The 16,730-nt window shown below is 36.2% G+C and overlaps 1 protein-coding gene across 1 annotated transcript in view; it reads left to right on the forward strand.

Moving 5' to 3' along the window:
* The first annotated feature begins 328 nt into the window (after positions 1-328).
* The window catches only part of brdt (bromodomain, testis-specific), a 54,373-nt gene continuing 37,971 nt past the window's right edge, over positions 329-16,730 (forward strand). The window contains exons 1-8 of the mRNA XM_028811434.2: positions 329-691; positions 6,175-6,456; positions 7,092-7,229; positions 7,729-7,861; positions 7,960-8,087; positions 9,459-9,818; positions 10,265-10,393; positions 10,666-10,857. Coding sequence (XP_028667267.2) covers positions 6,265-6,456; positions 7,092-7,229; positions 7,729-7,861; positions 7,960-8,087; positions 9,459-9,818; positions 10,265-10,393; positions 10,666-10,857 — 1,272 coding nt within the window. The 5' untranslated portion in view covers positions 329-691; positions 6,175-6,264. The remainder of the gene's footprint in view (positions 692-6,174; positions 6,457-7,091; positions 7,230-7,728; positions 7,862-7,959; positions 8,088-9,458; positions 9,819-10,264; positions 10,394-10,665; positions 10,858-16,730) is intronic.

The raw sequence follows: 16,730 nt of genomic DNA on the forward strand, positions 1-16,730 counted from the left end.
TAGTTCTGCGTGTTTAGATTTTAGCAAATGTATTTGGTAAGGACATTTTGGGGCGTATGCCTTTGATGGAAGGCATATTTGCTTGAAATAAACAAAAGAGTTTAGGCATTGACGGTAGTAATGAATAACATACGCTGGGTGAGAACAAACGGACGATCTTTTTTCGGTGTACTGTATATGTGAAACGAACCTTCTAGAAGGTCACGTGTTAGCTTGCGCCATTTTTCTGCTCTGGTGTTTATCAGGAGGTTGATTAATTGTGTATGTTGTTAACGTATGTATGTCTATTCATTTATGCCACCATTCACATTAGTTTCTATATTATTGATCAATTCAATGTAGGTAAAACGAAAGTCAAGTAAATACACATTCCTAAATGATTACTGATGTAATAAAAACACGTGATCTTGTATAACCATGTAGCACGTGATATGAGTTGTCCAACCGAAAGCGATATGGCTGCCAGAAAATTATAAATATCGGGCAACTGGGGTAGGCGTTTTCTGCCATTGAAAGCGTAATGAGGGAGGTGTTAGTAAAATTTACAAGTGTTACTACTTTTTTTATGTGTTTATAATTGTTTACTTAGTTAATATTTCAGTTTAACGACGCGAGTGTTCTTCGGCAGAATATCCTCGGTTCCCTGTCGAAATTCAGCAGTTAATAGATGTGTTGTGACAGAGAACAAAAGGTAAATTGCTAAGCATTGGGCTGTTTTATGTACCCTGTAAAAATGTGTTATACCCAGTGGCAAAGCCGTTGCATGGCATTGTGTTGCAACTATTTGTCAATGAGTGTGCTCCAGCTACGTAAGACGGGAGTGCCCGTACACAAACCTCATTTTCGGTCTCCGTTTTTTTTTTCACCCTGGCACGGAAACGTCAAGATCCGTGACGAAGAGACAATGAGCTGCTAGGGGAGGGGTAAAGTATAAATTAATGGGCACGACTTGCAACCCTGAATAAATCTTATTTAACCTCGTGCATTTACCGATTACCTTTAAAATCATCCTTCTATAACATGAACTGTGGTATCTGCTTTGTTATTTGTCGCATCCTTTTTAGCTAGTATATACATTCAGCGGACATGGTATTGCATTATTAAATCGATGTCATTTACTCCGTTTTTTTCCTCTGCACACAACTTTTTGCAGTAAGGTTAATTAATTTCCAAGAAGTATCGTTCCTTTGTATGATGTAGACAGTACAACAGTTCTGTATCTTGGGTTGGTAGAAGATCATATTAAAACGATGTTGTAAAATAGCAACTGTTCACGGTTGCAGTAAATACAGCCTAGTTGCCTAACTGTAAATAACTTGCAGGCTATAGTCAAAAAATGAGCACTTTTTAATGGGCGGGACGATGATTAGGTTTTTTTCTTTTAATTTTGGTATCGATTATGTATTTGTTTTTAAGGCTGAACCATGCTCTGAACTTGCAAGTTAAAGTTTGCCATAGTGGAACATATATTCGCTAATACCAGTAATTTAAGTTTAGGATCCGAACCAAGATTTATTTCATTGCAGAGCTCGGACCTAGAGTGAAATACATGCAAGCGCTTTTTTTGGCATAGAGAAAATTGATTTTCTGTCAGTGTATTGAAAGTATCCGAGGCAAATAATGAAGACAGTAATGGTAGTTAAGAGGTAATTAACGGCATTTCTTTAAACACATGGCTTTTGTTTCCTGTTTTTTAATCCACAGGTACTGTAAATTCAAATTTTAAATCCAGTGCATAGTCGCAGCAGTGTGAAAGTAACATCCCTGTTTCTACACGTTTCTTCCCTCATCTCAAGAAAGATAATTGGTGATTCTAAATTGGCCTTTTGTGTGTGTGTGCGTGTATGTATGTATGTATGTATGTGAGTGAGTCCTGTGTTGAACTGGAGACTGTCCTTGGGACCCTTTGCCTCTCTAGTTAGTGATTCCAAAAACCTCAAGTGGATTAAATGAATATGAGCGTTTTACATTTTTGAAGCTCTGCAATTGTGTTCTTGTACATTTGAGGCAATATGTGATGTGGAAAAACATTCAATGATTATAATGGTGAAGTAAGTTCTTTAAACAAGATAGTCTAGGGCTTCACGCATCTCATATATTTTAAACACAAAATGCATATAGTAAGTGCTGTTTGTTTTTTAAATGTAAAGGACTCCACAAGTCATGAGTTTAGTGTTCAACACTGGCTTTCTCAAACATGTTTACTGTTTGAATACATCTATAGTCTAAATTAGGTGGGTTGCTAGCATTTCTTTGAGGCTGAATTACTCCTTATGTAAAGAAAATACATTTCATACAGAGTATAATGGGAGCTTTGAAATGTACATTTTAAGAAAGGCTGCTTGTTGTATTACACTACTAATATTGTTTGTTTTTAATTTTAGATACCAGATATGTTCTGAACCTGTCATTGACACAAAAGTATGTAGTAGGAAATTTTATCAAAGTTCCAGTATAAGACCTTTATTATTTTAACTCATATTTTGATTTTGAGCAATTTACCATCTTCATTTGTGGGGAAAAAAATCAAAAACACTGCTGCAGATTCAAGTGACCAAGAGAGTTGTGGAACACAATAGAAAACCTTCTGGAATTCAACTAGCACAAGAAGGAAAATTGCTAAATGTATTTTTAAAATATTTTGAATAATGCAAGATAATGTCTACAACTAACAATGTACAATGATGTTTGACAAACCTGTAAAGAAATTAATAAAGAAGATATCCTCTTAAAGCCATCTGAAATTTTGTTTTTGTTTGCAAAGTTGGTCAATGATCTTTACCAAATTTTTGTTTTTAAGTGTGATAATTTTTTATGAATGTATTTTCCATTTCATTTATTGCTGTCTGTTAAGCTTATAGCTGTAACTTGGTAGGCAGGCTTTTGGATGTCCCCCAACCCCCAGCTTTTATACCTTTGCCCTTTTATGTAAAGGGTTTGTTCTATGGGCTTTCTTGCTCATGCTCCTAGGGTCATGTGCCCAAATGTTTTGTTTAAAGTTCTCTCTTCAAAATGGGTTTAAAAAATGGACTGGCTTTTTCAGGTAAGAATTTTTAAGAGTAGGGTCAGTACACTCGGACATTGCCCCACCCCTTTACTTCCTCCCAACAAGTTTACTATGGTACATGTAGCAGTCGTGGAATTTCACTGCCCTTGATGTCTACTATGTAAACAAAATTTTAATTCGTTACACTTTGAATGCCCTAATTATCTGTTTTTTATGTGGTTAAAAGCTGCCAGTAATATTGCATTAGAACAGTTTTGCAAGTTAAAATCTGTGTTATAATCCCCACTACTAAACAGAACCCAACCCACTGACTGAGATCCATACAGGTTTTTCCTCCTGTTTGTAATGCCCATGAGGTGTAGTTCTATGACAAGGCCTTATTGCAAAGGCACAATGGATTAGTGCTGCTGCTGTACAGCTCCAGGAGACTGGGTTTAATTCGAGGTCTCACAGTTCCTGTTTGTGTGTCGGGTTTTATCTGTTCATTAGTGCCTCACAGTGAATTTGTTTCACTTGACATCAGGCTAAGCACTGGCTTCCTGTGATCCCAGGTTTATATTATGCTTGTTTATTTAAATGGGTAGATGTTATAGTTGAAAGCAATGATGGTTTCTAAATTATTAAATCAGTTTTAATGTTTTTGATGTTTTATATCCCAAATTTTGTTGAATCTATTAAATTTGAATTAACCTGGCTTATCAAGGAAATCTTCCACTAATCAAACATGGTTCTTCTCCATCAAAGTATAATACATTAATTGCAAGTTGTTCATTTTAATTATGCTATGTCGCAGAGTTCTTTGCTGTTGTCAGTGTTGTGAAAAAGTTTCATTTGTGGCAACGCTTGACTTGGTTGGTGTAAATGGTGCATTCCCTCTGAAATTTTAAACCAAAAGTATCCCTTTTTACCTTCACTGTGTCTACGTCATATTGTGAAATGTAAAAATTAATAATTCATTATTTATATAGCGTTTTTCTCAGTACTCAAAGCGCTATCCACACTGGGAGGAACCGGGAAGCGAATCCACAATCTTCCACAGTCTCCTTACTGCAAAGCATTAATTTATTCACTGTACATAAGTGCCAAATTTGCCCCTTTTGACATGTCATTGTTTGAAATATCTGGTTTCTGAGTCCTTACCACTGCAATTAAATTATAAACTAAAATTTGTTGAGGGTTGCATTATTATCTCTACTACCCTTACTCCAAGACACTCAATCAAGCCAAGAAGAGTCTGGAGATTTGGAAATGTAAATAACTCAAGGATATTCCTGCAATAGAGTCTCATTATTTGTGGAAATTAAGTGACCATTTTAGTTAAAGTATTAATGTTTAGTGGAAGGTTAGTTACTGGGAAGGGTTTGTTTTGCGCTCATAATGCTAAATGACTTTTTCATAGAATTCCTTATGCTGTTTTGGTATTAGGTTGGTTATTGCAATTACAGGATGTTAAAGTACTTAATAAAATATCTTGCGTTAAAACATTTGTTTGGGTCCCCTTTTTCTTAATATTTTATTTTTGTATTTGTGACTAAACTTCATACAATGGGAGACAGAGCCTTTGCAGCCACTGCTCCACAGCTCTGGAATGCCCTACCAGAGAGCCTAAGAACACAGCAGTTTGTGGGCTGTTTTAAAAAACAGCTAGACTTTTCTATTTAGGAAAACTTATTAACAAGAATGCAATAATTGTTTTATCTGTTTTTATCTTGCTTTGCCTTTGTTTAAACGTTTTATGTTGCACTTTGAGATTTACTGCTAATGTAAAGTGCCCCTATAAATAAAATGCATTATTATTTATTTGCAAGTTTTATGCCCCAGTACTTTCTATTGTTAAAATTAATGTGAAAATTTTCTATGTATTGACTAAAATAATTTTGTGGTGACTCTTGGCTAGTTCTATTTGTACAAATGATTGCAAATACCACATTGTAACCAAGGTTGTTTTAAAAACTGTTTAAAGAAATGCCTAACTTTATGTTAATTAGACAAGAAAAAGAGAGAGCTGGAATAAAGTGGCATGTAACTCAGTGCTATGAAGCTCATCAATTAAAATTATTTTATGGTGAACTCGGTGGCAAACTGAAGTTTAGATCAGGTATTGGTAGGTTTCTTAAATCTGACAGTAGTAGTCAAGTCAACTTATTTATAAAGCACTTTACATACAACAGCCGCTGACCAAAGTGCTGAAGTAGGGTGTCGTACCATGTTAATCACTATGGATAATCAAGCAAAATGACAACTTTTATTGACTAACTGAACCGATTTACAATATGCAAGCTATTGAGGCCCCTTCAGGCTGGTTGTAATCCAATGCCTGAAGAAGGGTCCTCGGTTGCCTCGAATGGCTGCATGTTGTACTGTATTCGATTCAGTTAGCCAATAAATGGTGTCATTTTTCTTGACTTCTCATTAAAACTGACAGAAAACCAAACTCTAGGTTCTTCACTATTTGTAATCCAAGGTGGTCTTGGTGAACAGACCTTATTTGTTGAGGTGTTAAGTACATTTAACCATGAAATTCTATAAACGCATCCTACACCATTATCTAAACACTGCAAAAGGGAACTGTCTTCTCAAATGGTCATAATTGTATTGTGGTGTAATATGCCCAAGCTTATGAATCACTGGTTAGTTTCTATGTTTTTTATGATTTGTCAGACCTGATAACTTGTTTTTTTGGTTTTGATGAAGGTGTATCTGACGTCTAGGACAACGTCCTGAAGCTTAAGCATGTACTTTTAGCCTCTGACAATGGATCAGGTTTTGTGACTTGTAACTTTATAAATGATGCTCTAGTTAAAAGTTTTAATTTAGAGTTTTTTCTAATAGAAGTCTAAGAAGTTTTAGTATAGAGAGATGTTTCATTTTGGCATGTGTGCATTCTTTCTGACATCCATGTACTGCATTCAAGAAGAAACATTTTGTTGATTTTTAAAGCATGTGCACTTTCTAGATTGTTTTTTTGACATCTAAATAAATTACAGATATGCACTTGCAAATCAATTTCTGTGTAATTTTAGAAACCTAAAGGTTGTTTTCTTTTTAGCATTTATACCACTTCTTGTGTGCTGTGTGTTGACATGGTACCTTCCCTAATTGTATACTGGAATGTGTAGTGTATTGTTTTTTCTCATTCATAATTAGTGAGCACTTCTTTTTTGCAGATCTTAAAGGAAGTTGCCTGGTGAAATGTTTTTTCTAAGGATGGTTTAGAGTTAAAACGGCAACACTCATTGTGAAAACTGAATTTCAAGATGTCTGAAGTAAATGCGTTGCAGAATACCATTGGTAATCCACCTCCTCCAGAATACAGAAATCCTAAAAAACCAGGACGATTAACCAATCAGCTTCAGTACTTGGAAAAAGTGGTCCTGAAGACCTTATGGAGACACAGTTTTGCCTGGCCCTTTCAGCAGCCAGTAGATGCCGTGAAACTAGAACTCCCTGTAAGGATGAGCTGATATTATATTTAGCCCTGCAACGTTTGTTTTTTTGCTGGTGTTTTTGCCAAACTGCTTTAATTTCTGGAAACTTGATCATTTGTTTTATGGAGACAAAGGATACTTAGATGAGTGCACTTCTAAGTGTCACAGCACTGGCAAGAGTTATCATGGAGTTTGGTTTATTTTATACTAAAAAATGGCATTACATTTTTTTAAGGATTAATAAAGTATCTATCTATCTAGGTAAATGCTGTTTCTTTTATCTTGTATTACATTTGTACTTTAGATGTGCTTTGCATTCTCCAGTATTTTATATTTGTTTTTTTTTTTTTTTAAGTGTTTGGTTTTCTTAGGTAGATATTTTGCCTTCCAAAGTCAATGTGAATGTTAATTATTTGTAACTCTTTGCATGTTATTTTGTACTATATATAGTAAATCACTTGCAGTGGAAACACCAGTTTTAATTGTAGACAAAAATTCAGTATGGTTCTTTATTAAAATTAATTGCATTTGCCTATTTTTTTTTTGCAGTGTAATTTCCCAAAAATTCAGTATTTTTAGAATTTGTTTTACAACATAAATGGATTTTGAGTTTCATTAATTGTAGCAAAGGTTTTCATATTCTATTTTTTGTATAGGATTATTACATTATAATAAAAAAACCAATGGATATGAGCACTATCAAAAAACGACTTGAACATAATTACTATTGGAGTGCCCTAGAATGCGTTGAAGATTTTAATACCATGTTTACAAATTGCTACATATACAATAGGGTAAGTACATTATTATTTTTTGCAGATGATTTGTGTCAGTGGCATCATTTCTAGTTCTAGATGCATATTGTGATGTATTTAAGTAATATAGCTGTTTAGCCTTAAAGTATGCTTTTATCTGGCCTTACAAAATGTTTATTATGGTAAGGAGTGAAGACTTTGCAAAACAATGCTTTGTCCATTGTATTTTGAAATTAGTAACAGGAAAAATGTTTTGCCTTTTGTACTTGTATTCATTGAAGTGATTTATATTAGTAATATTTCCAGCCTCCCTCCTTTAAATATGCAAACCAGCTGATTTTATAAGTATGAAACTTTCTTTTGAAGAATGTTCCCCAGTAGATTTAGAAAAGCTTCTCTGTGGATTTTTGCAATTGATTAGCATCGCTCAATGAATTTTAATAGAATTAACAAGTTCTATGCTAAGCAACAATATATAAAAATCTGTGTAATAAATAAGCATGCCATGATATTTTTTAACTAGTTGCATTCTTTTTAGCCTGGTGATGACATTGTGTTAATGGCAAAATCCTTGGAGAGAATATTTCTTCAGAAAGTGGCAGAAATGCCTCAGGAAGAGTATACAGTTCTTTCATCAAACAAAGGAACTGGAAAAGGAAAAAAGTCATATGGTAAAATAACTTAATTTCAAGTGTTCAGCCAAGTGGTTGGTCCATCTAATCAGTGAAAAATCATTTTGCCTGGTTTAATTTTATTTTTTATTGAACAGCATCTTCTCATTGTTTGAAGCCTCCTCCTATATCAGAAGTTGTGTTTCAGCAAACTGTGACAGTAATTCCACCACAGAGAAATCTCTCAACTATGTCTTTAGTGACAGGATCACAGTGCTTATCAAAGGTATTTTTATTTGCATGTTAGTGTTTTATTGGCATGTGGAATAATTGCATTATAATTTCTGAAGTACCAATTTTAATACAACGTAAAAATGCTTTTAAACTTTAAAGTTTGTGTTTTGGTCAGTATTAACCAGTTAAAATTGTACTAAGTGAGACATGAATCCTAATTGAAGGCAGTAATCCACTACCATTGCTATTTTTTTGTTTTTCTTTTTTTTTCCCCCTTAAAGTGAATTTTGTTTAAATTAACACAGGTAAGAATGAATTTGCAGAATCTGTAGAGAGGAAAGAGGTAGACAATGTGTTCCATTGTCAACAAAAATGCTTTGAATAAAATTCTGCAGCCACAGTAATTGTGCTGGGGTAATACTGATGTTTTCATTTGCCATCGTGGAGGCTCCAGGCATGCATACAATTTGTTCTTGAGAAGGTGCTATTTTATCTTGTACTAGATTGCATATCCTTTTGGGATATGCATGGAAAACCTCTGTGTTTGTAAAGGAAACTCCATTAGGTGACTATGTAAACTCAAAAGAAGATAATTACTAAACTTATGATTCATTTTTATGATGCAGAATTTGTGAGGAGCCACTGTTCCATTGTGATTTTATTCATAAATGGGGGAAAAAAGTGTGTGTAGAGTTAGTGACTCCAAATTGGCCCATTCCAGGTGTGTGTGCCTGCGCAAGTAAACTTCATAGTGGACTGTGACACCGGTTAAGACTGATTTACAGACGTTTTTTGGTGTTGCCAGGATGAGCTTTACCTGCCCAGTCCAACCCAGATCAAGCCTACTTTGGCACATATCCTTGCATTTTCTGGAGAGACTATTCTTATTTGTAAAGTAAGAATAGTTACAAGATCATTTTATTAACTTTATACAGTTTTTTTGGTTAAGTTACGTTCAGATCAACAGCAAAATGCTTTAGTATTTGTTTTTTCCAAATGAATGTTGGATTGAAAGTTTGAAAATTTATTAATATTTTAATGATATTTAATGTATGTGCATGATTTTTTGTTTTTGTAGCAAACTGAAGTTTAACTTTTGTGCCAAAATATACCTCGATTCATACCATCATTAAAGAAATGATTTTAATGAAAAAAATACAAGTTGAGTATCCTTAATCAGATACATCTGGGACCAGAAAATATTTTGGATATTTTCAAATTTTAGAATATTTGCTTATACATAATGAGATCATGGGGACACGATAATCGAGTAGGAAAATGCAGCTAAACCAGCTAAATTATGACTTGTGTGTACAATAAGGTTGTCTTGAGGAAAATATTAGTAACTAGGTAAGATGTTTGGTTTTCATTTGTTTTTAATTATATATTGTACTTTTAAATGTTGTATTGCTTAAATATTTAGGTCAAAAAAGGTGTGAAAAGGAAAGCAGACACTACCACTCCTACTGCTTCTGTTGTGATGAGCAGCGAGTCTTCACCAAGTCAGCCAGATGTAAAATTCAACAAAATAGTTCGGAGACAAGGCAGCCGACCAATTAAACCACCGAGAAAGGACTTGCCAGATTCCCAACAGCATCAGGCCAGTAAAAAGACTAAACTGTCAAATCAACTGAAGTATTGTAATGGAATTCTCAAAGAAATGTTTACCAGGAAACATGCAACTTGTGCTTGGCCATTCTACAAACCTGTTGATGCACAATCTTTGGGGCTTCATGATTATCATGAAATTATAAAGCATCCAATGGACCTTAGTACTATGAAGGTATTATGTTTAGTTACACCCACTTTTCAAATATGCAATAAAATGTAACTTGTTTTATTTAATAAAAATTGCAAAATTCTGTTTAATTGTTAAATAGTATTTCTAATACCTATGTTGAAGCGAAGTGGTATGGATGTGGGACTAGCGCTTATTTTGGGATGAAGATTTAATAGTATTCCCTAAATTAAAGTATCCAAAAAACTGCATTCGTTTTTCAATTGGATATTGGCACCTCTTAGTAGGGGTAAAGTCCTTTAAGACTTTAAAGGACACAAGCAAGGTTCACCTGCATGATTTTTCCTACAGAAGTAGTTGTGTAGATTTACATAATGTTTACAATACAGTTATCTTCATTTATCAACCCTCTAATAGAAAGAAGATAGTGTACAGATAAACAAATCGTGTTCTGTATATTCTGACCTTTTTTGGATCTGGATTTCTTGCAGAAAAAAATGGATGATGGAAAATACAAAAATGCTCAGGAATTTGCATCTGATTTCAGATTAATGTTCATGAACTGTTACAAATATAATCCTCCAGACCATGAAGTTGTAGCAATGGCACGGAAGCTCCAGGTTTGTGTTGACTACAAGGTTTAAAATTTCAGCTATGTTTAAGCATCCAGAAAGTAAGCAGCAAAACTCAAAAAAAAAAAAAAAAAAAAAAAAAAAAAAAAAGCAAAGGATACTGCATATTTTAATATTTTCAGTCCAGAGCTGTAATTGTATTCACATACTATTATAGCAGGTACGAAATGTACTGCTTTGCTGGAATATTTGAAAAATAGTTGTTTGGTCTTTATGTGAGTGCTATTTGATTCTCTTATCTTGTGCCTTTCCATTTTAAGGATATTTTTGAAATGCGGTTTGCGAAAATGCCTGATGAGCTCATTGAAAGTGTAAATCCACTTCCGCATTTAAAGGAAATTAACACAAAGTCAAAAAGTTTTGAAAACAGTAGTGAAAGTTCATCAGACAGTGAAAGCAGCTTTGATTCTGAGGAAGAACATACACAACGACTTGCAGAATTACAAGAACAGGTAAGAAAATGATTATAACCAAATTAAGTTTTGAAAGTTAAAATTAAGAATGGCTCTTTTGGCGAAAACCATGGCTTTGGTAAACTGTAAACATTACAATTACGTACATTAAAAAATTGAGTTTTTCAGAAATTGTATTTTGAAGTAATGGAATTCTAGCAGTGCTGTTATTTGTTGTGCGGTGCTCGCCGGTTTTAATAAGCTCAATCCTTTCTATTTTTAAATGTAATGATCTTGCGTTGCTTTGATGTCAGCTACATTACCAAGCTCATGACCCTAAAGTTTATTGCAAGAAAGTGTGCATGAAATGTTAGTGTATGAATTGTAATCTGAGTTTCACATCATACCACACAACATGTAACAATTCTTTTTTTACATTCTGCAGATATTAATTATTGCAATAAAGTACACATCTTACAAGTTGTGCTGTAATTTTTTTAGGTTGTATTTCTTTTGAGCATTACCATGTTCATGAGTTTTTAATATCTTGCAGAAGATAATAAAACTGTGCTTAAAAATTTATGGAATGGTAAAAAGTGTTTTTCTTATGGTTCTATATCTCTTACAGAATCAATTTTGTATTTTTCAATGCTATTAATTTGGTGACATTCCAGTTAATCTGAGGCTATATAGTTTCAGTTGAGCTAGTAACTTTGATAGGTCTGATGGGTTACAAAAAAAAAAAAAAACTTAATTGTTACGACTCTTAACAATAGTGCTGCTTAAGTTTGTTGACAACTGGCCATAGTTCAATAATTTATAAATGGAAATATATTGTTGGGTGAATTTTATGTTAATCAGTTTTAGACTACTTTGTTTTAATGTCTGTTTATACCTATCTGTGTCTTTATATGTATTCATATTAGTTTTTGGTAAAGTTTGTGTGTGCATTTTACCAGAGAACTTAGTGCTCTTCACTGAGAGCATGAAAGGGATGTTTGTCTGTCTGCTACATAACAAAACACTAAGGTCTGTGTGTGTTCAGTCCCTTAGAGCAGTCTGGTTGATTAGTTTTGCTTTAGTATGTTTGGTCAGTTTGGCTTTGATGACACAATTGAAATGAAGTGTAAGACACACTAGAAGGAGGAAAGTTATTGGAGTGGTGAGAGTCACCTTTGATGATGACAAGCATCTGAAAAGTAGACTTTATGGAAATTCACATGGTAGAGGGCGTGCTGGTTGAGAGATTCAGACACATGTGAACACACAGAGGTTCTGGAAATACACACAGGGCTAGAGATTTAAAAAAAAAAAAAAATCTATGTTTGATATAGTATGGCTAGTATACAGTGCATCACTTTTCCACATTTTTTTATGTTACAGCCTTATTCCAAAATGGATTAAATTCATTTTTTTTCTTCCAAATTCTACACACAACACCCCCATAATGACAATGTGAAAAAAGTTTACTTGAGGTTTTTGCAAATTTATTAAAAATAAAAAAAACTGAGAAATCACATGTACATAAGTATTCACAGCTTTTGCTCAATACTTTGTCGATGCACCTTTGGCAGCAATTACAGCCTCAAGTCTTTTTGAATATGATGCCACAATCTTGGCACACCTATCCTTGGGCAGTTTCGCCCATTCCTCTTTGCAGCACCTCTCAAGCTCCATCAGGTTGGATGGGAAGTATCGGTGCACAGCCATTTTAAGATCTCTCCAGAGATGTTCAATCGGATTCAAGTCTGGTCTCTGGCTGGGCCACTCAAGGACATTCACAGAGTTGTCCTGAAGCCACTCCTTTGATATCTTGGCTGTGTGCTTAGGGTCATTGTCCTGCTGAAAGATGAACTGTCGCCCCAGTCTGAGGTCAAGAGCGATCTGGAGCAGATTTTCATCCAGGATGTCTCTGTACATTGCTGCAGTCATCTTTCCCCTTATCCTGACTAGTTTCCCAGTCCCTGCCGCTGAAAAACATCCCCACAGCATGATGCTGCCACCACCATGCTTCACTGTAGTGATGGTATTGGCCTGGTGATGAGCGGTGCCTGGTTTCCTCCAAACGTGACGCCTGGCATTCACACCAAAGAGTTCAATCTTTATCTCATCAGACCAGAGAATTTTCTTTCTCATGGTCTGAGAGTCCTTCAGGTGCCTTTTGGCAAACTCCAGGCGGGCTGCCATTTGCCTTTTACTAAGGAGTGGCTTCCGTCTGGCCACTCTACCATACAGGCCTGATTGGTGGATTGCTGCAGAGACGGTTGTCCTCCTGGAAAGTTCTCCTCTCTCCACAGAGGACCTCTGGAGCTCTGACAGAGTGACCATCGGGTTCTTGGTCACCTCCCTGACTAAGGCCGTTCTCCCCCGATCGCTCAGTTTAGATGGCCGGCCAGCTCTAGGAAGAGTCCTGGTGGTTTTGAACTTCTTCCACTTACGGATGATGGAGTCCACTGTGCTCATTGGGACCTTCAAAGCAGCAGAAATTTTTCTGTAACCTTCCCCAGATGTGTGCCTCGAGACAATCCTGTCTCAGAGGTCTACAGACAATTCCTTTGACTTCATGCTTGGTTTGTGCTCTGACATGAACTGTCAACTGTGAGACCTTATATAGATAGGTGTGTGCCTTTCCAAATCATGTCCAGTCAACTGAATTTACCACAGGTGGACTCCAATTAAGCTGCAGAAACATCTCAAGGATGATCAGGGGAAACAGGATGCACCTGAGCTCAATTTCGAGCGTTACGGCAAAGGCTGTGAATACCTATGTACATGTGTTTTCTCAATTTTTTTATTTTTAATAAATTTGCCAAAACCTCAAGTAAACTTTTTTCACGTTGTCATTATGGGGTGTTGTGTGTAGAATTCTGAGGAAAAAAATGAATTTAACCCATTTTGGAATAAGGCTGCAACATAACAAAATGTGGAAAAAGTGATGCGCTGTGAATACTTTCAGGATGCACTCTGTGTGTGTGTGTGTGTATGTATGTATGTGTGTATGTTATATATAATTCGCCAGTCTTCTCACTCACTCACGTCTGTCTGAAGTGGAATACCCAGTCGCCTTCTACACACATCCGAAGCCGAATGCGCATTCGCCTTCTGCACAGCTGCCCGAAAAACCTTACAAGACCGACATCGCGGCAGGCGGCGGATTTACGGCCGCGAAAATTCAAAGAGAAAGGCGACTTCGATTAAAGCTCTATAGGCCTGAAAGGCGATTTCGACTACAGCTCCAGGCCTAATTACGCGTTCATTCAATACACCTATATCAGGTTTGTGGTGCTTATACTTATTACTATTCCACTCGTGCCCGTTTCATCTTACGTTGTTGAAATGGGCCCTTTATGTATATATGTGTATATATATATATGTGTGTATATATATATATATATATATATATATATATATATATATATATATATATATATATATATATATATGTATATGTATATATATATATGTATATAAATATGTAATACATACATACAGTGGGGCAAAAAAACTATTTAGTCAGCCACCAATTGTGCAAGTTGAGAGAGGCCTGTAATTTTCATCATAGGTATACCTCAACTATGAGAGACAAAATGAGAAAAAAAAATCCAGAAAATCACATTGTCTGATTTTTGAAGAATTTATTTGCAAATTATGGTGGAAAAAAAGTATTTGGTCAATAACAAAAGTTCATCTCAATACTTTGTTATATACCCTTTGTTGGCAATGACAGAGGTCAAACGTTTTCTTAAGTCTTCACAAGGTTTTCACACAATGTTGCTGGTATTTTGGCCCATTCCTCCATGTACATCTCCTCTAGAGCAGTGATGTTTTGGGGCTGTCGCTGGGCAACACGGACTTTCAACTCCCTCCAAAGATTTTCTATGGGGTTGATATCTGGAGACTGGCTAGGCCACTCCAGGACCTTGAAATGCTTCTTACGAAGCCACTCCTTCGTTATCCGGGCGGTGTGTTTTGGATCATTGTCATGCTGAAAGACCCAGCCACGTTTCATCTTCAATGCCCTTGCTGATGGAAGGAGGTGTTTTCACTCAAAATCTGACTATACATGGCCCCATTCATTCTTTCCTTTACACGGATCAGTCGTCCTGGTCCCTTTGCAGAAAAACAGCCCCAAAGCATGATGTTTCCACCCCCATGCTTTACAGTAGGTATGGTGTTCTTTCTCCTCCAAACACGACGAGTAGAGTTTTTACCAAAAAGTTCTATTTTGGTTTCATCTGACCATATGACATTCTCCCAATTCTCTTCTGGATCATCCAAATGCTCCCTAGCAAACTTCAGACGGGCCTGCACATGTACTGGCTTAAGCAGGGGGACACGTCTGGCACTGCAGGATTTGAGTCCCTGGCGGCGTAGTGTGTTACTGATGGTAGCCTTTGTTACTTTGGTCCCAGCTCTCTGCAGGTCATTCACTAGGGTCCCCCTGTGTGGTTTTGGGATTTTTGCTCACCGTTCTTGTGATCATTTTGACCCTACAGGGTGAGATCTTGCATGGAGCCCCAGATCGAGGGAGATTATCAGTGGTCTTGTATGTCTTCCATTTTCTAATAATTGCTCCCACAGTTGATTTCTTCACACCAAGCTGCTTACCTATTGCAGATTCAGTCTTCCCAGCCTGGTGCAGGTCTACAATTTTGTTTCTGGTGTCCTTTGACAGCTTTTTGGTCTTGGCCATGGTGGAGTTTGGAGTGTGACTGTTTGAGGTTGTGGACAGGTGTCTTTTATATTGATAACGAGTTCAAATAGGTGCCATTAATACAGGTAACGAGTGAGGACAGAGGAGCCTCTTACAGAAGAAGTTACAGGTCTGTGAGAGCCAGAAATCTTACTTATTTTCTACCATAATTTGCAAATAAATTCTTTAAAAATCAGACAATGTGATTTTCTGGATTTTTTTTCTCATTTTGTCTCTCATAGTTGAGGTATACCTATGATGCAAATTACAGGCCTCTCTCATCTTTTTAAGTGGGAGAACTTGCACAATTGGTGGCTGACTAAATACTTTTTTGCCCCACTGTATGTATGTGTGTGTGTGTGTGTATATATATATATATATATATATATATATATATATATATATATATATATATATATATATATATATATATGTATATATATATATATATGTATATGTATGTATACAGTAATCCCTCCTCCATCGCGGGGGTTGCGTTCCAGAGCCACCCGCGAAATAAGAAAATCCGCGAAGTAGAAACCAAATGTTTATATGGTTATTTTTATATTGTCATGCTTGGGTCACAGATTTGCGCAGAAACACAGGAGGTTGTAGAGAGACAGGAACGTTATTCAAACACTGCAAACAAACATTTGTCTCTTTTTCAAAAGTTTAAACTGTGCTCCATGACAAGACAGATGACAGTTCTGTCTCACAATTAAAAGAATGCAAACATATCTTCCTTTTCAAAGGAGTGCGCGTCAGGAGAGAGAGAACAAAGCAAGCAGTCAAAAAAAAAATCAGTAGGGCTGTTTGGCTTTTACGTATGCGAAGCACCGCCGGTACAAAGCTGTTGAAGGCGGCAGCTCACACCCCCTCCGTCAGGAGCAGCGAGAGAGAGAGCCAGAGAAAAACAAAGTCAAAAATCAATACGTGCCCTTTGAGCTTTTAAGTATGCGAAGCACCGTGCAGCATGTCCTTCGGGAAGCAGCTGCACACAGAAGGTAGCAACGTCCCTATCGTCTAGGTGTGCGAACAGCCCCCCTGCTCACACCCCCCTACGTCAGCGCAATAGAGAGAGAGAGAGAAAGTAAGTTGGGTAGCTTCTCAGCCATCTGCCAATAGCGTCCCTTGTATGAAATCAACTGGGCAAACCAACTGAGGAAGCATGTACCTGAAATTAAAAGACCCATTGTCCGCAGAAACCCGCGAAGCATCGAAAAATCTGCGATATATATTT

Source organism: Erpetoichthys calabaricus, chromosome 10, assembly GCF_900747795.2.
Source record: "Erpetoichthys calabaricus chromosome 10, fErpCal1.3, whole genome shotgun sequence".
NCBI classification, from domain to species: Eukaryota; Metazoa; Chordata; class Cladistia; order Polypteriformes; family Polypteridae; genus Erpetoichthys; species Erpetoichthys calabaricus.